The sequence below is a fragment of the Hibiscus syriacus genome, unplaced genomic scaffold, assembly GCF_006381635.1.
Source record: "Hibiscus syriacus cultivar Baekdansim isolate YM2019G1 unplaced genomic scaffold, ASM638163v2 tig00116996_pilon, whole genome shotgun sequence".
In the NCBI taxonomy this organism is placed as follows: Eukaryota; Viridiplantae; Streptophyta; class Magnoliopsida; order Malvales; family Malvaceae; genus Hibiscus; species Hibiscus syriacus.
The window spans coordinates 1,027,550-1,055,089 of record NW_024063512.1 but is presented as its reverse complement, the minus strand read 5'-3'; the positions used below and the strand labels follow the sequence as shown (position 1 = coordinate 1,055,089).

At 36.4% G+C, this 27,540-nt stretch overlaps 2 protein-coding genes and 1 pseudogene across 6 annotated transcripts; all 3 read right to left on the bottom strand.

Annotated features, from left to right (window-relative positions):
• Nucleotides 1-3,524: 3,524 nt before the first annotated feature.
• On the bottom strand, nt 3,525-25,289 carry LOC120193580 (WAT1-related protein At4g19185-like). Its single transcript, XM_039196053.1, has 10 exons — nt 25,037-25,289; nt 24,692-24,754; nt 24,491-24,607; nt 24,111-24,396; nt 23,394-23,549; nt 23,073-23,224; nt 22,799-22,952; nt 5,640-5,643; nt 4,212-4,336; nt 3,525-4,127 (listed from the first exon to the last, which is right to left on the bottom strand). The coding sequence occupies exons 2-10, from the start codon at nt 24,736-24,738 to the stop codon at nt 3,525-3,527; spliced, it is 1,644 nt and encodes a 547-aa protein (XP_039051984.1). The 5' UTR covers nt 24,739-24,754; nt 25,037-25,289.
• Nucleotides 5,648-13,738, bottom strand: LOC120193549 (annotated as a pseudogene).
• LOC120193547 (probable apyrase 7) lies at nt 17,544-21,739 on the bottom strand. 5 transcript variants are annotated; one of them, XM_039196034.1, is made up of 4 exons: nt 21,497-21,739; nt 21,097-21,253; nt 19,015-21,008; nt 18,058-18,487 (listed from the first exon to the last, which is right to left on the bottom strand). In XM_039196034.1, exons 3-4 carry the CDS (start codon nt 20,939-20,941, stop codon nt 18,186-18,188), a joined length of 2,229 nt encoding a protein of 742 aa, XP_039051965.1. In that variant the 5' UTR covers nt 20,942-21,008; nt 21,097-21,253; nt 21,497-21,739; the 3' UTR covers nt 18,058-18,185. The 5 variants fall into 5 exon arrangements, with proteins under 5 accessions (XP_039051962.1, XP_039051965.1, XP_039051963.1 ...); XM_039196032.1 differs by having other exon boundaries at nt 19,015-21,000; XM_039196033.1 differs by having other exon boundaries at nt 19,015-20,949.
• Nucleotides 25,290-27,540: the final 2,251 nt, after the last annotated feature.

Below are 27,540 nucleotides of genomic sequence, written 5' to 3'. Positions count from 1 at the left end.
TTTTCAATAATTAATATTAATATATATTTGATTTTAGGGTAAACTACAGATTTGATCACTTTCGTTTGAGTTTTATAAACATATGATCACTGGATTCAAAAAACATAATATATAATCACTTTTGTTTTACTTTAATTAATATGTAGTCACTTAAACGTTGACTTTTATTAGTTTGATATGACACATTAGTAAAAGGGTTTAAATTTTACATAAAATACTAATTAGAAACTATTTTATAAATTCAAACTAATTTAGGGACAAAATTCTAATTTACCCTTTTTTTAATATACACTTCTCGTAGCAGATTGGTATGTGTATTTTTTTATGTGTGTAATTTTAATTTCTCAGGGTAAAAATACGAGTGAGAAAAAGGCTGGAAGAAACGCAAAGCAAACTAAAAAGGCTAAAGTAGAGACAGAGTCCAGGCACATCAAAGAAATGTTCACCAAGGCTTCACGAAGAAGGAATTGAGGTTTTGTGGAATGGATAGAGGATCATGGAACATCCATTGATCTTGTTGATTAGTTGATATGTTGGTGTGCAATCTCTTATTATCTCTTCTGGGGCTAAGCTTCTCTTTTTGCCTACATTTACTATCCTGGCGATGACTACTTAAGGTACTTTGCATTTTAACATGTGTAAAACGTTCTCCTCTAAATGGTTGGTGGATTAAAAGGCTCTGAAGCCAAGGGTTTAGTGGAAGAAAGTGGGATTGGTTTGTTTGTAGCCAGGATTTGATTGTTTTAGTAGGAGATTTGAACCTGCTATGGTAAGTACTGTTTATTCAATGTTTTATACACTCTGTAACTTCATCTACTATGGTATGCACTTACACAGTGACTACACATTATTGGAATGAGGATGAAGATGATGAAAGGATTAAAGAAGGAATTCTTGACTTTATTACAAAGAAATGAAGTTGTTTTATACACAGTTCAACAGCTCATAACTGCACTTAACCAACTAACTAATCTTAATAACTAACAGCTTCCTAACTTACATTTAACAGCCTATGCCAGCGTGGCATGGCATGCAACACATACTGCTCGCTTACTCTGCTAATATTCTCCCTGCTTCTTCTCACTTTCAGAATTGATAGAAGCATATTCTTGAACAAAATTCTTCAAATGCAGTACTGGCCAATGGCTTAGTGAATCCATCAACAATTTGATGCATGGCTGGTACATAGCTAACACACAACTGATCAGTAGCAACTTTCTCACATACAAAGTGGACGTCTAGATCAACATGCTTGGACTGGGCATGATATACTAGATTCGCACTCATGGCCACCTCACTGGTGTTGTCACACCAGACAACAGGCTTATGATCATGCTGAACGCCTAGGTCTGCTAGGAGAGCTTGAATCCATGTTATGTTTGCGGCCGTATCTGCTACACTTTTGTATTCGGCCTCCATTGTGGATCGAGAGACCTTTCGTTGTTTCTTTGAGCACCAAGTGACAAGGCACTTGCCAAGGAAAACCCCATAACCAGTGATGGACCTCCTGTCATCGATACTTGCCCCCAAATTAGTATCAGCAAATGCAACTATGTCTGATCCACGAGTAACTGGTGTAAATAGAAGACCCAAATTAAGTGTAGAAGCTAAATAACGCAATATTCTTTTCACTGCAACAAAGTGAGATTCTCATAGTGCATGCATGTGTTGAGAAACTTGGGCAACACTAAATGAGATGTCAGATCTCGTATGACAAATATACAAGAGTGAACCAACTACACTCTTGTACTCACTGGCATTTTGAATCAGTTGGCATTCTTCATGAGAGAGTTTAGAAGACACCACCATTGGTGTTGCACAGTTTGTTGCATTCAACATCCCAGTCGTCTCCAATAGTTCCAGGATGTATTTCCTTTGACTCAGCATAACAACATTATTCATATGTTTGACCTCGATGCCTAGAAAGAAACTCAATTCCCCGAGATCCTTTAACGAAAACCGAGTTTGTAGAACAGAAATAAACTCATGTATAGCAATGGGAGCTGGACCCGTAACAACTATATCATCTATATATACAAGAACATAGATGTAGCCATCTTCACTATGCTTAGTAAACAATGACGAGTCTGCTCGAGACACTATAAATCCCATTTGTACCAAATTTTCCTTAAGCTTGGCATGCCAATTGTGAGGTGCTTGTCGAAGACCATAAAGTGTTTTTTTAGCTTATATACCAAAGGTTTACTAAGATTATCAGTGTTCTTAAATCCAGGAGGTTGTTGGATGTACACCTCCTCACTTAAATCTCCATTGAGGAAAACAATATTGATGTCCACATGTCGAAGCTCCCATCCATTCAATACTGCTATAGACAGTAAGATGTTGAATGTTGCAAATCGAACCACATGACTGAAAGTGCCCTTGAAGTCATAGCATGGTACTTTTGAGTACCATTTGGCAACTAATTGTGCTTTGTACCTATTTACTGATCCATCATAATTATGTTTAACTCAAAAAATCCATTTGCATCCAACAACCACTCTATCTTTAGGAAATCTGACTAATGTCCAAGTGTCGTTATTAAGCAATACGTTGTACTCATCATGAACTGCTGCATCCCATTATGGAGACTGAAGAGCAACACTGATTATCATAGGGGTATCATCTTCCAGTGTCGTTGAAAACACTTTAGGCTTGAAGATCCCACATCGGCTGCGAGTCAACATATGATGAACACGAGTCTGAGGTCAGCAATTAACAGCCTCAGACCTGAGTGGAGTACTAGTGTCAGGCTCAAAAACATTGTTTTGCAAACCATCATCTGGTATGTTACCAACTTTAACACTTACATCGTACAACTTCATCAGGAACGATCTCTTTTGAATTAGCAGCATCAGAGGAATGTTATAGGATATCATCTGAACTATGCTGAAAGTCATTATTGACCACCTCGACTTCATGAGGGACTTCTGAATCATTGACTTCTTCACGCACATTGATTATATTTGGTAATTTTCGTGGCAATTGATGGCAAATTTTTTTAGTTATTGCAACGATTTGAAGTGGCTGTGAGTTCGAGCTAGTGTTAACTGCTGACTTCAGTGGGGTACATCTTTTTTTCCCTGCAAACGGAAAAACAAATTCATTAAATATAATATGATGAGAAACATATACTTGTCCATCGGGTGCCAAGCATTGAAACCTTTTATGTTGAGGGCTGACTCCCAAATACGTGCATACTTGAGACCTGAAAGACAACTTATGCCTTTGAAACATTCTCAGGTGAGGGAAATATTGGCAACCGAAAACCTTCATCATGGAATATTCAAGTTTTCTTTCAAACAATTTTTCAAATGGTGACATGCCTTGTAGCACATTGGTAGGTAGGCGATTGATTAAGTACACTGCAGAAACTATTGCATACGACTAGTACTTGATAGGTAATGATGCTTGGGCTAATAGAACTAGGGCAAATTTAACGATATGTTGATGTTTTCTTTCCACGACACCGTTTTGTTTATAGGTGTGTGGGCATGTTAGTCTGTGTACAATCCCATCTTGAGCTAGCAGCGTTGAGATGCTTCTAAATTCACCACCCAGTCTGTTTGTAGTTCTTTGATCGAACTGCCAAATTGATTAGCTGCTAGTTTCTTAAATAATTGAAACGCTATGTATGTTTCATCTTTATGTTTCAACAAGTAGATCCAAGTGTGGCGAGTGAATGCATCCACAAATGAGATGTAAAATCTGAAGCCATTAGAGGATACATGTGGTGGCCTCCGTAAATCTGAGTACACAAGTTCAAATGAAGAAGATACCACTGAATTTGATTCATTAAAGGGCAATTTATGACTTTTGCCCAAATGACATGCAATACAATCTCTATTTACATTAGAGTTGACTTTAAATCTTAGTTCAGCAGCTAGTTTTGCTAAAGTCTCAGCAGTTAGATGACCAAGAGGTTGATGCCAAAGTTCATCCATTGAAGTTGATCCAATGCATGTATTTGCTTGTGCAACTTGGACTGCTGAGGGTTTATTATTCATATCGAAAAAGTATAGACCATCACTTTCTTCACCTTGAAGCAGTAGCTTTCTAGTGGCTTCATCTCGAATACAACATCGGTTGGTATGAAATTCAATAAAAACGTCATTATCCCTAGCAAGCTTGGAAACCGAGAGCAAATTCTTGGTTATTTATGGAACATGCAATAATTCATGCAAGAAAAGTACTCTTAAAGTGGTATTTACATGAGCATCACCAACTAAAACGACATCAAGAGGCATACCATTCCTAATTAAAAGTTTATATGGGCCACGATACTCAGAAACATTTAGGAGTTTATTAGCATCTGTTGTAACGTGATGCGTAGCTCCTGTATCGTCCACCCAACATTCAGATTGTATGGAAGCTGCATGAGCTTGTGGTTGATCACCTGTTGAGGAACCACTCTTTCGTTTAGCACAACACTCACAACCATCATCAGTAGATGAAATTGTAAAGTTGCCAGAGGAGGAATTAGTTTTGTATTCATGTTAAAACTGTCCTTGATTGCCAGATGTAACACACGAGAAGTCCTTATCATACCTGTGCCAGCATCGATTAACCAAGTGTCCAACTTTTCCACAGAGTTGACATTGAATCCTAGATCTGCCATGGCCTCTACCACCAGTTCGATGATTAAATGAATAGCCAGACCTCTGATCAGAATTGTTGGCCATCAGTGAAGTATTTCATGCCTCACCCTGTGCAATATTTGCACTCATAGGTAGAGCGTCAAGTTGATCATCAAAGCTTTCTAGTTGCATTTCTGCATCAATTAGCATTGTATAGATGTTGTCTAATAACAAAGTTTCCCTCATGGATGTGATGATGGCCATGAAGGGTTGATATTCTTGAGGGAGCCCTTTGAGAAAGCTTGCAATTTGCTCAACTTGTGGAACAGAACTGCCACAAGACGCTAGAGCATCACATATCTCCTTCATTCAAGTGAGGTAAGTTCATATACTGTCACCGTCTTTCTTTAAAGATTGGAGTTTATAATGAAGACTCATGACGACTATCGTTGAACGATTGGAAAAGAAGTAGAGCACTATATTCTAAATAGATGTTGTCGTTTCAGCACTAACGAATTGGGGAAGAAGATGAGGGCTGATCGTGGATAGTAACCATAATGAAAGGGCACTATCTTGAGCCACAAAGTCTTTATATTCATCATTGATAACTATGCCATCATCATCAACCACAGTCTTTGGTGAAGCCACTACTACACTCGTAAGTAACCGTTCTAAGCAATGACTTCTAATGGTGACCAGAATCTACTGCTTCCACAGGAGGAAATTCATCTCGTCGAGCACCACATTTACTTTCTTGTGAGTAAACGCCTTCAAGTTTGTTGTAAACTCCATCGAGAATTACTCACGCAACGGAAATTAATCATAAAGACCCAAAATCAATGACGATTGATACCATATTAGAATTAGGATGAAGATGATGAAAGAATTAAAGAATGAATTATTGACTTGATTACAAAGTAATGAAGTTGTTTTATACATAGTTCAGCAGCTCATAACTGCACTTAACCAACTAACTAATCTTAACAAACGAACAACTTCCTAACTTCCATTTAACAACCTATGCCAGCGTGGCATGGCATGCTACAAATGTTGCTCGCTTACTCTGCTAATACACATGTATACCTTTTAATTTAATCAATGATCCACCTGAATCCTATAGGAAGATAATATACTTGTAATGTGTTCTAGCTTTTTTAGGTCACTTTCCCTCACAAATAGTCCTTGGAAACCGTATGGCACCATACGGGAAAGCTTCACGGCTGCCACTATGTCAAGAGTGGGTGATTTTGCGTCCATCACCAAGAACCTTGACTCCCCGATATTCTTATTGTGGACATATGAAACCATATATCCATCGTCCTCCTCTGTCTCTGGATTCTCTGGTTCCCTAGCAACAAAGAATGGTCCTACCAAAGTTACATGTTCCATACATTCTGTTAGCCACTGTACGCTCTTGCCGTTCTCCGTTGGAGACATCCAATTTTATAACTCCTATTATTTTCGACATTGGGTCTCCCACCGCAGCGTATAGATATTTGTTCTTCTTCCCAACATAAGCTGGGTTTAATACTGCAATATCCAGGTTTCTTGCTGATATAGGATTCCTTGTTACTATCCCTGTTCTTAAGTCAATTCTCATATTCTTCACTAAAGATTGAACAAGCTCCATCCTATACAAGGTATGTTCAACGGATAGAATATTTGGTGCCAGCATGACAATGGCGTTGCCATCATCTTCATCCCATGCATTTACGTCGTGTATCGGATTGAAACCCGACACATCAAACCACCTCATTTTTTAATCGTCTTTTACATATCGAGGGATGACTCCACTGCTAGGTACTTTAGTCGGGTCCATACCCACCGGAGATCCACGTCTAATATTGGGATGTATGCAGAAAACTAAAATCATTAAAGAAAACTTCTTGATTCTTAATTAACGAGAGCATGGTTTATATACATATAACAACCAATTCCCTAAGCTGGTAATCTGGTTACTTCCTGAGCTGGTAATTTGTTGTAACATAATACTAACTAACAAACTAACTAACTGCATTACACTTACACACACACACAACAGATTACTTCAGCAGCATTCTAGATTCATTCTAGAACATTTACTTTAATATTACCCCTACTTTTTTCTCTTCTCAACTTCAAGAAACGACAACACACCAAGTCTTTGCCTGAACTGAACAAAGCTATCTTTCGTTAGTGCCTTAGTAAGTTCGTTTGTCACTTGATGTTGAGAGGGTACAAAGTTCACTTGAAGCTTCCCTGTAGTAACTCATTCCCTCACAAAGTGTATGTCTAACTCCACGTGCTTTGTTCTTGAGTGATATACTGGATTATTACTCATAGCAATTGCACTGGTATTGTCATTTCTATGGGTGTAAACGAGCCGAGTCGAGCTCGAGTATTGCTGAGCTCGACACGACTCGAAAAATCTGAAATGGAGCTCGATTCGACTTGAAAACTCGCGAGCTTAAAATTTTCAAGCTTGACTCGAACTCGAAATCCTGAACTGAAGCTTGTGAGCAGAAAAGGATCGAAATGAAAAAAAAAATTCTTAAACTTAACTCGATTGAAGCCTCAAACTCAAACTCGAACATGAACCTTAAATACATGAAAGATTATTGTATTTTTTCAAAAAATAAATAAATACATAAATATTAATATTATTAATAATTTATTTTTTTTAAAAAAATCTTAATATGTTATATTTTCGAGTTGTTCATGGGCTTTTCGAATAGAATATCAAGTAGCTCGTTTCAGCTCGTTAAGAACTCGAGTTGAGCTCGAGTCTATTCGATTCGAGTATTTATCGAGCATTGATCGAGTTGATCTCGAGCCTGTCTCGTCTCATTTACAGCCCTATTCATTTCACACCACTGAAGCAGCTTGAACTTGAACCCTCATATCAGCCAGCAGTGCTTCAAGCCAAATAAAATCAGAGGTGGCATCAGCTAGACTCTTATACTCGGCCTCTGTGGTGGACCTCAAAACTATATTCTATTTCTTAAAAATCCATTGAACCATACTACCACTAAGGAAGACACAAGTGCCTTATATGTACCTTCTATCATTAACATTGCTTCCCCAATCTGCATCAACAAAGGCTACAAGCTGAAACGATTCTGGTTTTGGAAAAAACACCAAGCCATAATCAAGTGTTCCCATAAGATATCTCAGCTCACGTTTGACAGCCACCAAGTGTTGTTCACAAGGTGCATGCATGAATTGTGCTAGCTTATTCACACAATAAGCTATGTCTGGCCTCGTATGACAAGCGTAAAGCAAAGACCCGACCAAGCTGCGATATTCTCTTGTATTTTCTAATAAGATGATTGCATCATTACTTGACAGTTTAATCGATGCAACCATAGGCGTAGGAGTTGCTGTAGCCTTACTCATTCATGATTTATCGAGCAGTTCCATTATATACTTCTTCTGGCTTAGAAACACTGCACCATCAATACACTTAAATTCAATTCCAAGAAAAAAATTAAGCGTACCCAAATCTTTGAGTGAAAACCTCTCTCCTAATAACTTCACAACTTGTTCAATATCTTCATTTTGCCTCCTATAACAATGATATCATCAAAATAGGCTAAGACATACACGAGAGCTTTAAAACCCCAAGTCCACCAAAGAAAAATTCAGCTTGGAGTACCAATTCCTTGGTGCTTGCCTTAACCCATACAAGGATTTCTGGAGCTTGCACACCAGCCTTATTCCATCTGCAGCCTGTTGCTCAAAGCCTTGAGGTTGTTCCATGAACACCTCTTCACTTAATTCACCATTTAAAAACACATTCTTAACATTTACTTGCCTTATTGCGAGCAACAATTGTCAATACAACATTTACTGTTGACATTTTTACAACAGAACTAAATGTTTCTTGAAAGTCCTGGCCATGCATCTGTGAAAACTCTTTGGCCACGAGTCTGGCTTTATATTTTTGTACCGAGCCATCAGCATTACGCTTGACTCGAAACAACCACCTACAACCTACAACAGATCGTCTTTCTGGAAGGGGAACAAGTGACCAGATATTATTCCTTTGAAGTGCTTTATACTCAGCAAGAACAACAACCTTCCACAATGGATCTTTGAAGGCTTCATGAACATTCTGAAGTTCAACCTCACTTATACCGTTACCATTCTGACAAGCAGATCCACCACTAATAGTTGAGGAGTACAACTTGGGTTTCAATACTCCATTTTTACAGTGTGTTATCATTTGATGGCCTGTTACTAGTGGTGATGTCTCATGCTGACCATAATTACCTCGACTGTTGCTGCTCGATTCTTCATTAACCCGGGTCGACGAGGAAGTACCTGCCTCCCTTGAACTTTGTTGTGCATGGTTTTCAGAACCGGATCGGTTAGCGAACTGGCCATACTATCGGTTCACTGGTTCAACCGGTCGAACCGGTCCGACCGGTCGGAAGAATCGGACAACGTCATAATTATTTAAAAAATTAAATAAAAATACCAAAAATATTTAATAAAAAATAATTTTTTATAACACAAGCTATATTCAAAGCAAGTCATAACATATATAAATTAAAAACCATAAAATCAAGTGAAACAAAATGATTCAAATTAACTACAACATAATATTTAAGGTAAAACATATTAAATAATAAATATAATTATATAACTATAATTAAAAAATAAATTTGGGGCTAAAAAAATCATAACAAAATGATATTGTTTGGTTTAATTTTTTTTAAAAACAATCCCACATGGCTAAGAAACATAGAAGAGCATCCCAAAAGTCTAAAGAATAAAAATATGAGAACAAAACAATCCCACATTGCTAAGAAACATAGAAGAGCATCACAACTAACTTCTATAAATAATACAAGTAATTTGACATTCAAAATCATGGAGCCTTTTGGTGAGCATTGAGTGAACTATTCTTTCACTTCAATCAAGCTCAAATTTTAGGCTTCAATTGAGCTTCTAAATTTTTTTTTATTTCAAGCCTTTTTGAGTTCAAGTTTCAATATTATATTTCGAGTTCGAACTTGATAATTTTTAACTTATGAGTTTGAGTGGAGTTGAGCTTACTTTTAAAGTTTTCAAGTTCGAGTCGAGCTCAGCAATACTCGAGTTCGACTTGGCTCGTTTAACAAACGACGTTTGGTTTAATTTTTTAAAAAAAAACAAATTTTCCGGTTTTTTCCGGTTTTCAGCCGGTCCGGTTCGAACAGTTCAACGGTTCTGGCCGGTTCACTAGTAGCGGTTCAACCGGTTTAGATTAAACCAGACTAGGCAACAGTTCCCGGTTGAATCGGTTGAACCGGCCAGTCCGGTCTGGTTTTCAAAACAGAGTTACTGTGCAACCGTATTCTCACTTTGCTGCTCATCCTCGTCTTCTGTATTATTTTTCCTGACACGACAGACTGCACATCTGGTTCATGACCATCATCTTCAGGCAGACTCATAGTGTTAAAGGAATTGGATCTTGACTCATCAGCACTGGTCACAAGGTTAACACCATGTGATTCTCTTCCCATGCAGAAATGTTGAGCACTACATATTATAGGAATTTTTACACCATTCCTACGCAACACACACTTGCACCCAATCTTGCTGCCTGACGCTGCAAAAGGAAAAAACTCTTCATCAAAAATAACATGGCGTGAAATAAACATTCGACCATCCGAGTTCATGCATTGATAACCTTTGTGCTGAGTGCTATATCATAAGAACACGCACTAAGAGGATCGATAACTGAGTTTGTGAGCATTGTACGGTCGTAAATGGGGAGAACAACGACACCCAAAGACTCGAAGATAGCTGTAATCAGGTTTCTTGGAATACAACACCTCATAAGGGGATTTGTCTTGAAGAACACTTGTAGGCAACCGATTGATGAGATGCACAACAGTGCATACTGCATAGAACCAAAATTTAAATAAAATTGAAGCTTGAGCCATGAGAACCAAGGCTGACTCAATGATGTGTCTATGTTTCCGTTCGACCACACCATTTTTCTCGGACATATGTGGACATGCTAGGCGATGCACTACACCTAATTACTTAAGCCACGTCGAGACTGATGGATACTCACCTCCCCAGTCACTTTCAATTTCTTTTACTGTGGCGTTAAATTGGGTTTGTATGAGAATGAAGAACAACTGGAAAGTTGGCAGTACATGATCCTTGGTTTTGAGTAGATAGACCTAACTATGCCTCGTGCACGCATCAACGAAAGAAACATAATATCTATATCCATTGGAGGGTATGTGTGCTGGACCCCATACATCATTGAAAACTAGGTAAAACGGTGTGGTATACACTATTTGAGATCGATTAAATGACAGTTTATGGCTCTTACCCATTCTACATGCAGCACAACATGAACTGCCAAACATATTATTTCTAGAAGGAAACATTACATCGACTTGTTTATATGCTTGCACAAGGACATGATGAGCATGATGCCCAAGCCTCTTGTGCCATAGATCATACTTGTTATTACTACTATTGAAATCTTCTAACATTGTGGCATGACAAGCTTCCAAGCATTTTGTATTTGTTATGAACTGATAGAGGCATGCATGCTCTTGTCCTTTAAGTAACACCGCTTTAGTCACCTCATCCTTAACCAAGCACGACCCCGCATGGAACTCAAAAAATACCTTGTTATCTCTAGCAAATTTTGACACAGAAAGAAGGTTTTTGGTTACTGAGGGCACATACAATAAATCATTAAGAACCAGCACATGAGAATTAGAAGCCAGAGTTGAAGAACCAACTCAAGCTATACTCAAGCTATGCCCATTACCAACAACTACCTTACCTGGTCCAGTGTAATCCGAGCTGGTGGTAAGGTTCGAGACATCAGGAGTGATGTGGTGGGTACACTCTAAGTCCACAACCCATCGACCAGAATTTGTTGTTGCAGTATGTGCTTGAGCATGCACACCACTGTTACACGACTTGCATTCGTCTAGCACAGTGTGATGTGCTTCAGTACCTTCATTTTTGTCAGCTAATACGCCTGGGAATGTCTGATCGAAGCGATGCCAGCAACGATCAACCGAATGTCCATTCTTTCCGCATAACTGACATTGCAACCGATGACGGCCAAGACCACGCCCTGCAGGTTTGCTACTCCTATTATAATTGCCAACTCCATTTCCATTGTAGATTTGAGCTGTAGGCCTTCCATTGACATGGCTGCTTGTTCGTAGAGTGGCCAAATTCACACTCATAGGAAGAGATTGTTGTGATTGAAAACCACTCAATTGTGACTCAACATCCATCAAGACTGTTTTTACACTGTCAACAAAAAACAGGTCTTTGCTTGCAGTAATCACAACCACAAATGGTTGATATTCAACCGAGAGACCATTGAGAATGGTAGCAATTTGTTCAAGGTCCGAGATCGCACTCCCACACGCTGCAAGTGCATCACACACCTCTTTAATCTCTGTGAGATAGAATCTCATGCTATCATCACCTTTCTTGATGGATCTGAGTTTGCAATGCAGACTCATCACACTCGTAGTGGACCGATTAGCGAAGAATTTTTGAACCATTCGCCATACATCAGCTGCGGTTTCAGCTCCTACACACTGAGGCAGCAAGGGATCGCTGATCGTAGATAGCAATCAGGACGCAATAGCACTGTCCTGTGCAACATAGTTTTCATAGACTTCATTCACAACACTAGCACCTAATTCATCAGCAATTCGAGCCAGTGGTGGTAGTAATTCTCCATTGAGCAACCTCTCTAACCTGTGACTGCGAACCGTGAGCAGTACTTGCTGTTTCCACAGCAAGAAATTCGTTTCATCCAGCAAGATGTTGATCTTCTTATGTGTGAAGACCTTGCTACTGCAAGCAGCTTCCCCGAATTCGAAAGCAATGTTGCTATAATCACCCATGAAGGCAGCAATCTCCAGGATCAAAAGGCGGATGATACCATATTGAGATGTATGCAGAAGACTAAAATCATTAAAGAAATCTTCGTGATTCTTATTAATGAGAGCATGGCTTATATACATATAACAACCAATTCCCTAAGCTGGTAATCTGGTAACTTCCTGAGCTGGTAATATGTTGTAACAGAATACTAACTAATTAATTGCATTACACTTACACATACACAGCAGATTACTTCAGCAGCATTCTAGATTCATTCTAGAACATTTACTTCAATATCTAAAGATCATGTTCATGAGGTTCATTCTTATCTGTATGTCGACTAATATCGCATACTTATTTGTAATTGCAAAGTCATGGGGGAAAGATAGGCGGGTCATGGAGAATATAGGTACGTCTGGTTTCTTATTTCCATTAGCATCAAAGTAAAAATATGTTAGATACGGGGGCACAGGGCCGTATCGGAAAGCAAAGACCTCGCCAGTCTACGCGTCTATCTTAGGGTGAGCAGTCATGCTCATGAACAACTTGCCATCAAAATCAATGCGACCCAATGTTTGTACATCCCCTGTGGATGTCAAGCGAATGGAGTAAGGTAGATCCGGCTCACCAAGAGCGTAGAGCTGGTTCCCGAAAAAGGCCAAGCTAGTATTTGCAAGACCAATACCGTTTGTAAGGTTGAATTCACCGAATAGAATCCTGATGGCAGAGAGAGCACCACGTGCTGCAACGACGGTTAGACTGTTAAAGCCGGAGAAATCACGGGGGAGAATTCGAGAACCAATTTGTTTGTCAATGGAGTACCTATAAGTCTTTACATATCTACTGCACAAAGTGGTGTTGCCGTTGGAGATTCCAATGGAGTGAAGCATGCCATCACCATCAAAGAGGTGGTAAGGTCCACGAGGGAGGAACTGAGGGTTGGGGCCATTACGAATGTATGCACCTTCGAGGCAAGACGGGAGTGATCCTTGTATGACTTCACACAGTGTAGGTGGAAGCTCATCGACCAGTGCAAAGTTTCAGGATAGGACATGCTTGGGGTCGACTGAAGGTCGGAGTGGAGGGTCTTTGAAGTTGTTTATGATGTCGTCAAATGTGTTGAAGATCATTGTGGACAACTTTGGTTGTACTCTTTCCTTAGCTACGGTAAGTCAGAGGCTTTTCGTCAATTCTTACGGAGGAAATGTAACGGCGAGGAACATAAGATGGTGGGGCAATAGATGGGGGTTTTGTTGATGGTGCTATGATGGAGAGAAAGGAGGAAGAAAAGGCGTGCATCACTCTATGTTGGGTTTTGCTTAAACTTTGAATTGTGAAGAAAGCAGTGCGCAGGGTTTTGCCTTAATCCATCATGGGAAATATATGCACACAACGTAAAGGGGAATTGGAGGCACCAAACTTTGCTTAAAAGACAATGCATGTGCATGTGCATGTGCATGTGCATCTATGGAGTTGTACGTGAAATGCAAGCTAAGCAGGTCATATCAGGGAATTGGACCAACATTCCCATTTTTATATTTTTCCTCAATAACTTTTCAACATCAGTTACATATAGGGGTTATCATTCAATTGAATTAAGTTAATTTTTTTTAAATTGGTCAAGTTAATAAATTTTATTTGACTATTTAAATTTCATTTGAAATTTGTTTAAGTCAAGTCGAGTGTATAAAATTCAAGTTGAGTTAAATTGTTCGAGTTTCTTTTTAAATTTAATTATAAATATTTATAAAATTATTATATTAATTGATTCTAATTTAAACGATTTTCTATAATCGTATACTATATATATATTTTCATATATGATATACACATATCATACATGATTGAGGGATTAGACTCGAACTAAAAATCAATCAACTAATAATTAAAATATTAAATTATTCAAATCTCATTTTATAACTCAAGTTTTATTTAATTTTTTTTCAAATTAAATAGTATTTACAAAATTAGAAATCTAACTTTTTAATACCGAATTGAATAAAAAATCAAATATTTTAATGGAGTAGAATTTTAATCTCCCTTAATTACGGGAAAGTAAATAAAAAATGTTAAAAGAATAATATTTTAGGTTTCACTCAACTGGAAATGTTAAAAAGAGTTTAACATTTTCTGTTGTGCCTTTCCTTAGTCTTAAATTAGACTGCCGTATAACAGAACTACCACATATCTTACTAATAACTAATATAAAACTGGAAATGTTAAAAAGAGTTTAACATTTTCTGTTGCACCTTTCTTTAGTCTTAAATTAGACTGTCGTATAACAGAACTACCACATATCTTACTAGTAACTAACATAATTCTAATTGTTCCATTAAATTTATTTATTTTTTATTTTTAAAATTGTAAATTCAAAATATCTCATTATAAAAATTAACAAATAATAAAATTTATATTTTATTTATATTTGTTTATTCTTTACACCTATTAAAATAAATTTATCAAATCTTTTAATTATTTTTAGAGATAATTTTATTATTTTCGTCGTCTTATAAACATAACATGTTTTAAAACTTATCTCTTAAAATTATTTACTTAATAAACATAAGAAAAAAATTTATGGGATGGAAAGAATATTACTTACCAATTGAAATTCACAAATGTTTATCCTAACATGGAGGATTATACACAATAATTGTAATATTTTTGTAACATCAATTGTACTACGCTAAAGAATAAAAGAAATACATAAACATTATTAATTTAAATAAATTTTATTATTTTATAATATTTTTGTGTAATCATATAAAATATTTGAATTGAGTAATACTTTATGTATAGTATTTAGTGTTTATTATATAAAAAAAAATATTATAACGTTATAGTAATTTATATAATTCGATACTATTTTAAATAATTTCACTTAAATTTACCTTATATTAACTATGATTTTTTTTCTTTAATCTAAGTTCGTCTTAATATTTTTGTGTCGTCTTTCTTTTTTCTTTTGATTTTTGTTTAACCGACAACGATTTCAATCTTAATATTGATTGCCGACCTCTAATGATTATTATTTTTCTTGTTCTTTTTTATACTATGTTCTTTGCTTCTTTTATTTTTTGAATTTTTTAAATTTTAAATAAGAATTTTTGTCTTTATGACACATTTTTTATGCTCTTGTGGTATGTTTTTTTAATGCTTTTGTGGCATGTTCCCTATGACTTTTGGTATATTTTTCTTATACTTCCACGGTCGTGTTGGTACTCGCACAATGATCCTCACGATATTTTTCTCACACAAAGATCCAAATGATTGTTTGTCGATGTAATTAGAATTGTATAACGAAACAACCTTTCAAATTGTTTGGTTCACTCACTACTCCTTTATCACTTCGTAAATCGTCTCATTCGACAGAGACAATGCGTTTTATGAAGGTTAATGTGTTCTTTTGATGTTGGACGTCATTCTCAATGGAATATTTCGTTTTTCTTCGTATCTTTAAATTTAATATTTTTGTTTTATGTATGCTTTTTTTATTGTCTCATTTTCTCTATGTTTGGGTGTATTGTAATTTTAATTTTTTTATTTTTATTAATAAAATTTAGTTGTAATGGTTGAAAAAAAGAAAAACTAGGATTTTTCAAAATATTCATGGACCAGTTCTTTGGTCGAAACAATTGGTTAAGGGACCAGTAGTTTAATGGGCAGACAAAGGTTCGTGCTGCAGCGCTCTCGTATCTTTAACGAGATATGCAAGTCTTGTGATTTAAATGCACGTCTATCAAAAATTTTTTTTTTTTGGATTTTCTAATAATTATAGATTTTTTAATAATATGAGATAATTACAAAAAAAATATTTATTTATATTCTTTTTTATTTATTGACAACATACATCTTATATACGCAACTGTTTGAACTTAAAACCTATTGGAAAAATAATATTTCCTTCAATCAATCACTAGATAGATTCAATTATAGGTTTTTAAAGAAAGGAATTGCATTATAGTATATTAATATTTTCATTATATAATTTGACAAATTCATGTTATTTTTGTAATACACCACACTTTTACTTAATTATTTATTTATACAAATTTTAAGCTACATTTTAGTACCCTTGATTTAGTATATTAGTAATTTTTTTTATTGATAATTATTTATTGCATAAAATTTAAATATTTAACATGTAATTTTTCAATAAACAAAACCAAAAAATAATAAATAAATAAATTGGGGGAATGTGTCACACTATCCCTCCAGGGAATAGTTTTAATCATGCAGGCATGGTTAGATTACAAGCAATTTTGTTTTTTTTTTGTATTAATGCCTAAAATCAAGAATGGACCAGAGAGGCGATTATGAATAATCATCTCCTAAAATTTTTAAATTATAAATTATTATATAATTTTAAATATTTTCTTCGTATTTTTTATTGATATTTTTAAATATTTTCTTCATATTTTTATTGATATTTATTTTTATCTTTAGGATTTTATAAGTAACACCCTAACGTAAAAACTTGCGTACCTTTCTGCCTAAACTTAGGTTTATATTTATGTGTACAAATAAAAGACAGACGTTTGGGCAAATGGGCACTGGGCAAAGCATAAGCCAGCACCATCATCCATAGGTCTTACGCATTGGCATCATACCGAATTAATTTCCTCTTCCTATTTTTGGCAAACGTATGCCCAACCTGAAATTTCAATTTCTTTATGTTAATTATTTACCTTATTGATGGTGCCATCCTGAAATATTATTTGTACCCACCTTATTCAAAACAATTATGACATTACTATAATTGTGCCGATCCTAAAAAATATTTATGGATCTGTCACTGTCTTCTATTATGCCCGAAGGCTAGCCCAAATAGGATGCCAAAACACAAAAGTTTGGCATAAGTTGGTAGTTCCACCAACAAGGAACACCACCACAAACCAACTCAACTGATGGGTGTTCTTAACCCATTTGGACGGAAAAAACAATGAAAGTAGTCGACTTTTCCGATATTTCATTCTAGTTCCGTCCCTGGCGAACGCCCTTTGGTGTGAAAAATATAAAGATTGATTTTGTATGCATATCATGCTACTGATAATCAAAGAAAATAAATCATTTCTGGTCATAAGAGGGGTAAAAAGTAGAGTAATACTATTAATCTAGCTGTGTCTGTAATGACAGATGCTTTCAGGTATAGGCTGTGCAATTTTAATACTCGAAAGAGGTAGAAGAGACACTCGAATTAAAAAATAAGTCAGCACATCACCTGCCCTTGTGAAATATATGAATGAATGGTGACCAATTGCTCGAAATCCCAACAGATATGCAATTTATAAACGCAGGTAAATCGAGGAGCCGGATAACAAGACCCGGAAATTCCTTCTAACCAAAATCTGGAAGAACCAATGATCAGACCATCTCATCCTCATTTTCCTTGTGTCATCCCGCTTCGCATAAATTCAGTATTCCTTGTTGCATCTGGAAATGAATTCAATGCAATTCATTAAAGATTAAGAGAACTAATGGTGATGAACAAAAATTTTTGTTTTTAAGTGCATCATATATTACTTCTGCGTCCAGGCATAGTTCGGAGAGTCACAGTCCTGTTTTAACAGGTTATATGATCATAATAAATTCACTGTGTTTAACTCATTTTTAAACCCAAGTTCTGCATGTTACAAGAAAAGAACGCCTATAATTAATAAGAGAAAGCAGATCTTATAAACTTCTCATGTCCTATTGTTATAAAGGTAAGATGCAAATAGGAGAAGATAAAATCATACCAAAACTTCTGCAAAGCCTTTCCTAAATTTTCACCAATTGTATATCGGTTAGTGAGGAGTTAAGGTCTTCTCGTGATTGTGATCTCCTACTTTGCAGTCGCATCTGACTTCTGTGAGGGGACCAGAAGGAACCCATGTTACTACTGTCAAATTGCATCAGCCCCAAGCTACTGGAGGAATAACTATGTGAAACACTGCTGGTTGAGGAGTACAAGGAAGACTCAGTGAGTTGGATGCTGCTGCCCATACCATGTCCCAAGCCAAACGATGTTTGTTGACCACCTTGAACTGTTGGACTCAGGGGCATCTTAATTCTTCCATCCCCTGTAAAAGAGAGAATGAGGATCATAGAAACAATCATAACGAAGCCAAGTAATAAGAAGTTCAAAAGGAGAACAACATTCAAGAACCTCTATAGTAAATAATTAGGTTCATATAAATTACTTAGGTTCATACACTGAACAGACACTTCAAGTTCATTAATGTAAGTTAATGGATCCTATAGTAAGCAAATAGCTGAGGGCAATGTCAGATCCAAAATATTGTGTACAAAAAATCGTTGAAACTGAGGTACTTTGAGTGCTAAAAAATATGTAAAGCTAACTTCAAATTCAGAGCATCCAAGTAATAAGACACAGGAGACAAATAACTTCATCGCTTTTGTAGCCTGTTTTGGAGCATAATCGTTATGCAGATGGACAGCTGTGACTAAATTTTGATAGTAGGCATCCTTGCATAGAAGGAAGGTATCCATTAACATATTTGAGAGGATATTTCTCTCCCATGGAAAACATAGCCAAGAAAAGCGGTAGAATTATGCTCCAAATAATACGTCATAAAAGAGATCTTACCTGAGTTCACAGGACTCCAGCGCTTTAACCGGAAAGGAGATGGTATATTAAGAACAGATGAAGGTGCACTGTTATGCCGGAAAAGAGGAAGATATGGCCTCCGGAAAAATCTCGGTATCCAATTACAAACACATGATAATGCACAAACAAGTAAAACCAATGAAATTAAAACAATGGCAATTAGGATTATTGGATCAATCTTGGTCTGCAATATTTGATATCCATGGAGCCCTAATCTGCTTGAAAATGACTTCCCAGCTTCCAACAATGCAACACCCATTGTCCACGTAATACTTCCAGAACCAACGACAAGTTGACTGTCCGAGATGTGCAAGCCCTCTCTTAACAGTGATACTATATATGGTGCTCGAAAGCAGTACTGTTCAATGAACGGCTGTGGAGCAACACTGTTTCTGGCTACTTCCCAGGTTTTTTCACAAAATTCCCTGCCCTTCTCCAGTACATCATCAAGTGCAGCCTCTGGAGACAAATTGAAGAATCGATATACAACAAAAAACCCAGATAGAGCATAGAACTGGCCATAAGGGCGAGGCAAGCTATCAGAAAGCGCACAAGGTTGCAAATCACAATCAATCTCTGGGTAAAGATTTGACCATTCAGATAAATTGACAGCAGCTTTGGCAATTGCACTGCATTGCTCCCAATTTGGAGCACCAATAAGCTGCACTGGAATTCCAGATTTTCCTCCTTTATCCAAAATTTTCCCTTGAACTAAAGGACTCCCACTTCCTTGGTCATTTGCAGCACACTGAGAACAAATATATTGCTCATTATAGCCAGAGTTCAAGCAAGGATGTTTAATTTCAATCTTTCCATTAACCAGGTTGGCAATGGAGCCATCCGGAAGCCTCCTTAATAAATGAACTACAGACTTTTCAAATGCATCATTCAAACCATAGCCAGAGAGAGAGTAGGCACTTAGATGATGATTAACTACTCCAATTTTAAGGTTTAAATTGGTTTCATTATGTTGACGATGTTCATTCTCAAATGTAACTTGTAATGATGATCCACCCAAATCAAGTGCACCAAATGTTGCTTTCTTAGGGGTTGTTCCCAACATGCTCGTGAGATAGTTAAGGGCTGTCCACCCAAGGTAAGCTTCCTCTGTCCCACTGATAATCTTTACCCACTCTCTGCGGCACAAGAAAGGTGAATGCTTTAGTATTGACCAAGAATTTTCCAGAAGCCATTTTGAATCAGAATTAGGCAATCTGCGAATTCCAGCTGTAGCATACAGGAAAAGATGGGTGTTCTTATGCTCACTTTCAGGAATTTGCTTCTCTGCCCATGAAATAAGTGGTTTTATTGCAGTTTCCAAGCCAGATTTATTGTGCACCAACTTATGAAGCCCAGGCTCAGTTTCCATCCTATCATAAGCACGTCCGCTTTGTGTGCTTGGCTTTCTAGAAAGACCTTCGGTTAATGATTTCATGACAATAGGAAGACTACCATCATTCTTGTGATCAATTGAAGCCTGATACACGTACACTCTAGTTCCAGTACTTCCACAATCAAGAACAACATAAAACTTGGAGGCTCCTGTGGACCAATTTGAATATATATGCATGCAAACCATGTATGCCAAAAAAATGAAGAAGAGTAGGCACAAGAAAACCATGATAAACCGCACCCACTTTCTCATTAGAAAAGGGTTTCCACCTGGCAAACCCTTCTCCTTTGAGAAACTTGCCGCAACATTTTCTCTCTGTAGAGGGTGTTTCGAATAGGTCATGCTCTTGTCAATTTCAGAAATAAGATTAGCTGCTTCTGGATCAAGACGGTGATATAATGAGAAATCTTGGAGTGATGCGGAGAGGCGCAGGTTATTTTTGTTTCCAGATTTAGCATAACCAAACCCATGGAGAACATTTTTATCCGTATGTGGTGACAAAGCAGGCGACATGTATGAAGCTGCAGAAGACCGTGTATAAGATAAAAGATTTGACCCGCCAGATATCGATTCTGCAATTCTACTAAATACCATTAATTCTATTTTGCATAACAAATTAACAGCTTTTCATTGGGTATATTCTGCCAGCGTCGAAACTTCTAATTTACCTGCTGTGCTGCTTGAATACTATCTGAGACAGCCAACCTCAAAGTTGCACTTGCAATGGAATTGAATTCGAAGATCACATTGATTTTAGCAAAAGCGTCAGTGGATGAAGGTACCGCAATTTGACAACCAAGCATGTAACACAAATGATCACGAATCCTAATCATAAAACCAAATCAACGGCAAAACTAAAAGATCGATGGATTTTGATTCATTAATCGCGTGGTGCAGGAGACAATGAAACAAACATGAGGATTGAAAATCGACAAGAAAATGTACACAGAAAATCATGTCCATTTCGCAAATTTTATTCAATATGTTGAGGTGCGCGCAAAAGAAAGATTGATCTCCAATAATTTCAAGTATTAAAAGTGAACGACTAAAACCAAGTTTGAGGAATACCTCCAGGCAAGTGTTGATAGCAGCAGTTGCTCAGATCTCCGCCTCGTTCTCCGCAGTCTTTGAAAATCAAAACTCAACCAAAACTGTTTTACAATCGAACTGTCTGTATCTCAGATCCAATGAAAACGTAATACTTTTTGGCCTTTGGGGTCTCTCTTCTTTCTTCTTTTCCTTCCAGTTTCTGTATAAATCCTCTTCTTCCCCCGGAAACAAGATACAAAAAGGTTACGTTTTTTTCCTTCCTTTTTTATGTTTGTTTTGGCAAAACATTTCAGTTTCTAAAATATTTATTTCATTGTAATTCCATGAGTTGCCCAGTCTTTTTCCATATTTCTACATTCACCCCTTCAAGTTGTTGTTAGTCAATTTCTCTTCCACATCTATTTTTCTATTTGATATTTTATTTGTTGAGAACATTTTCGCCCACTTATTCTATAATTTTTTTCCTTACATCCCCCAAATAAGGGAAGTTTTTTTATATATTTTTTTATTCTTTTTATAAATAAATAAATAATTTGATTGATAAAATTATGGTCATAACAAATTAATGATAATATATTATTGTTCAGTTTACTAGTTTGATTTATTTGATCATTTATAGAACCTACCAAACCCTACAACTTAAACTCTTAAATTTCTTTATTTTCTATATTAAAATCACTTTGATTTGAATGGAAAGATTTGGCTTTTACCCAAAACCATCCTTTAAAAAAATATTTTTTTAATCTTATGCTTTTTCTATTATCTAAATTCTTTTATGCCACGCAATATAATATTACGATTGATTAGACACATCTTTATCATACGCGACACAAAATTACGAGTTAAATGATAATTATTTATTAACACAAATAAAATTAAAATAGTATTAGAATCCTTTGAGTAGTTTTAGTAGTAGAAGACAATATTATTCTTCAAGTTTCGGGTTCAAGTAATTTTAGTGGTAGAAGATAATTTCATTTTTTTAGAGATTATGAGTACGAGCAAGTACCCCTATAGGGTATGTGCATTTTGCCACTGGAATTAATAGGAAACCATTTATGACAGAAGGATTACGCTTATTTCCCAATCCAATAAATGATCAATTTATTGTTTAATAACATAAAATAAAACTGTGTTTTTTTACAACAAATTCATGCAGCATAAATAAAATGAGCAAACCACCCTCAGGGCGTCATCTGTTGCATTTTGAACATGTACTTAACGAATCTCACTTTTGCCACCCCATGGAACATTACATCACATCCGATTATACACTTGATCACTGGATTTCAGTGACAAAACAGATGGTTCCGATAAGACGGACGGGTTCTTCTTACTTGACGCATATTTCGGAATAAGTGGTTCGGATGACTGAACAATCTGAGGCTTCACGGCTGTCGCCTTGTGTCTTTCTCTGTAGGATGCCCAAGTGACCATATATAGACCCACGATTATCAGAAATCCGCCGATAACACTGTTACCGCATATGAAACAAGACCAAACCAAGTGAATATATACATATATTTAAGAACCATTTTTGTACTAGATGAGAGATTTAGATTCTGATTTGTAGGGGAATAGACAGAAATAAAACCTTCCCAAATAAATCGGACTTCCCAGGAAAATTCTCGACAGAAAGGCTGATATTGCAGGCTGAAGTGGATTATAGAGAGACACTAAAGCCGGCCCCAAGATCTTATTCGACCACGTCATGAGTCCATAGCTAAGAGCCGATGTTGCAACTCCCTGCCAAAGCCAAACATCCACACATATCAGATAACTTTTTTTATACTTCCACAGCCTTGGTTATTATGATCACACTAGCATTTCGAGTATTGAGGCCAAAGATCTAAGAACACGTGCGCAAATTAGGTCTTTAAGATTCGAGATCCTATAAAAATCATAAGAAACTTACAGCGTACACGACGGCAAAAAGCTCAGACTGTTTCAGAAGCCAATCTGTTGACTCGTTGGTGTCCAGAAATGATGTCACTAGCATCAATAAAGTACCGAAAAAATAGGAAAGCGCGGTCACGGAAATGTTGGCGGGATACTTGACTAAAACCGGAGCCTGGAAGTGTTATAGACAGTAAAATTTCAGATAAACAAGTAATTAATAACAACAAAATACACATCATAAGTTCTACGATAAGTTAATGATGAAATATTTATAAGAACCACTCCCTTACTACTTGTGAAAGGCACTAAGCAAAAGATAGTGTTGCCCAAGAAAAGACAGCCGGAAAGCTTCACAAATGGTTACACCAGGAAATGATTTAAACAGGCATCAAAAGGCATTGTAATGCTGAAACTGAAACCAATTCTAGATTTATGATAACAGCTAAGAAGTTAGCTTCCTAAAAGGATTGGTTATTGACAAGATGATCTAACTACATAATCTTAAAGATGTTCAGTGGAATGGGATTGGATCACTAAAATTCTATCGAGTCACGTATCGAACAGGTCAAGGAACAAGGGTGGCATATCAAACCTCAAATTATATTCAAGACCACACAGGCCGTTTCCTCTTTAGTTTTACTCAAAGAGATTTCTTTTCAATTCGCTTTGAAAATAAGACACGACATCTAACCTACTACAAGCAAAGAACGGAACCATCAAGCATATGGCATACCTGAATAGCCAGGAAAGCAGCCATGCAAATACAGTTCCCTATCAAGCATAGAACTCCGATATGCCAATGATCAAGTCCGAACTCGAGAAAACTAGACAAAAGCCATCCAGCAGGCTCTAGTTGACCCCTGATACTTATGCCATTTTGGACAGCAAAGTCTGCAGTCGGCTGTCCAACCAAAGCCGGACCTCGAAACACAGCCATTAATATAGCGCCCGAAACACAGATTAGGGTACCTCCAACCTTTGTTTGACCTTCAGTTTTGAGCAAATTCACTCTTTCTGTACTGCAGGTAGAATTTAATACAGAAATATAGAAATCAAACAAAACCAAATAAAATCTAGAAAGAAAGAAAAAAGCACACAAAGTTGTGCTATTACCCCATCATTACAGCAAAGAGAAAGGTAAAGACCGGAATTGAAGGTTGTATGGCAGAGGCATAACTTGGATTTCTGTAGCTCAGACCAAAGAGGAATAAAAGCTGGTTCCTGAATATCCTATTCCAATTGACCAATCAGTCACAATCCGAGTATAAAATATTCCCATATCAACTAGGATTAGTTTAGATAAGTGAGACTCACCCAGTTAACCCAAGAAAGAAGAATGATAGGAGGAGGCGTTTAGTCATAGGAGGTCGAATCCTTCTGCAGGAAAGTGAACATACAAGAATAGAATCGTTAACAAGAATAGAATACAAGCCAAAAAAATATATTAATTTAGCTGCGGATACCATGCTGATCACCATAATGGGAACAGATCGATCAATCACTAAATATAAGGTCAAACACATAAAAGTATCGAACTTTGATTCAATCAACGCATAACCAAACGTTAGAACCAAGAGAAATAAAGGGCCCAATTTTCTTTTAACAAATTATTGATAAGGTCAACCCCAGACGAAGAGATGGAAGAAAAAAAGGTCATACTTTTCACTAAAATAGGCGATGGGGGCAAGAATTGAGAGAGCAAGAAGATCACGGAAGACGCAGAAAACAAACTGGTTGATACCAGTATTGAGGGCTACTTAGGTAATTACATGATAGCCTCCATTGATGAGTTGAACCAAAGCCATGGAGGCATGAGATTTCCATGCTTCCTTCTCGAACCCGCCATCCATTCCTGCCATGTCCTTCCTTCCCACTCCAATCGGTCGGCAAAGAATTACAACAAAGGGAAAATTAAAAAGCAAAAGGGTGTCTTAAAGGAGACAAATTGTGGTAGTTGGATGATAAACATATAGCAAAAACATGTTTTACATTCAAATTTTCATAAAATTTATATATAATACAAATTTTGTTTTTTTTATGCAAATCGATCCATTTCTTAAAAGAAGAAAATGAAAGAAGAAAAAAGTCGTCATTTGAATGGCAATATCACGTCCATAAATTGTTGAATAATTAATAACATAGTTGAGGAAGGATAAAATCATTTCTCATATAGTTGGGCGATGGGTCAAAATGCACCAAAGGTGAAGAGGGATCTTTACCTTTCCCTGCCTTCATAGTTTGTATGTATAAATACGATATGTATCTCTCTTTCCGGTCTTCAACTGTTTGGAGAAAGTATATTTTTTATGGAAACTTTCTTACAACAGCCTAAAATTTAGGAACGATTTATTTCCCAATCCAATAAGTGAATCTGTTGTTTAATGTCGTCAAAAAGAAGAAAAAAGAACTGTATTTCTTACAACAAATTCAGACATCATAAAAGGATCAACCATCCTCGGAGCGTCCTCTGTTACATTTTGAACAGGTATTTAATGAATCTTTCTTTTGTTGCCCATCAAAGAGATGCCATTTGATATTAGTAATGTACATGTGGAAAAGAGGTCATGGATCCGATTATACACTTAACCACGGGATTTCGTGACGAAAAAGATGGTTCCGAGAAAATACGTGCTCACTGTACAGGTTCTGTGACTCGACGCATATTTGGGAATAAGTTATACAACAAGTTACAAGACAGCGTTGTTTGTCATGAAGTTTATATAGTTTGTTAATGATAAAACTTATACGAATCACTCCCATACTACTTGTGAAAGGCAGTAAAATTGGAACCAGTCACATATCAAACAGGTGAAGGAACAATGGCGGCATATAAAACCTCAAATCATATTCAAGACTTTATTTTACTCAAAGAGATTTCTTTTCGACTCCCTCCGCAAATAAGACACGACAACTACAAGCAAAGAACAGAACTTGCTCTGGTTCATTATGAATGGTAATTACAGAAAATATAGGGGGAGGGGGTTGCCTCCTAAAATAATAGTTGCTAATAGGGGAAAAGAAGAAGAAGAATATAATAATCAATAATCAACCATATGGCATACCTGAAAGGCAGGGAAGCAGCCATGCTGCCCATGCACATACAGTTCCCTATCAAGCATAAAACTCCGATATGCCAATGATCCAGTCCAAACTCGAGAAAACTAGACATAAATAGGGATGGTCACGGGGTGGCGCGGGCCAATTTTTTGGCCTCCTGCTCAACCCGAAAATATATTGTTTAAACTTGAAAATTCTACTCGTGAAAATTATTTAGGTTTAGCAAGGGTTTTGCTCTTACAAGTGATTTCACATATAAAAGCTTCAGCGGTGATGGACACAAGAAATTGTTTTTGGGGATGAATAGCTAAAATGATAATCAATAATTATTTATACATGCATTGTATTTTATCTTTATTTTTAATTTTTTAATTACCGGAAGTCTTCCACGGAAACTGCTCTCAACATAGAGTTTGAGACAGCCTACTACCTTACTTCCCCTTATCCTATTACATATGAAAATAGAGTTTTGTTGTTGTTGTATTATCTATAGGATCCTCTTAATGATTTAGAACCTATAAATTTAATATGATTTATTATTAATATTTTGTATTCTTGCGCATACGTGGATCTCCACTTTTGCAATCTGCTTTTTAATTTATACATTTTATTAAATAATTTGTTTTTAGTTATATCAAATTGTTTTTTTAAGTAAGAGATTCAAAGAGATTTTTTTAAGTCACTTTAGTTATCTAAACATAACACTTTTGAATTTGTAAGATATTTTAGATAAAGTTTAGAGTGTTAAAGTGATAGTGCGGGTGAAAGCAAGTTGGTTTATAGTGTCTATATGGTGGTCAACTGGAATTACGTATTATTAGGGGTATTTGATTTAAGGATCGTAAGATTCTCATGGGATGTCCCATATTCTCATGTTCGGTTGGACGAGAATCTCATTTCCGGTAATGTTTTGTTACCAATAGTAGATTTTTTGGGTATATTACCGGGAATGTCATTACCTCCCTTCCCTTAGGTATTGTAACATTACCGGCGTTTTGGACTAAAATGCCCTTAAATTTTTATTTTTTTTCAAAAATATCCTTCTTCTGTCATTGAATAATAAAAATTCTACGAATATTAAATTACAAATTTATCCTTAAGTTATT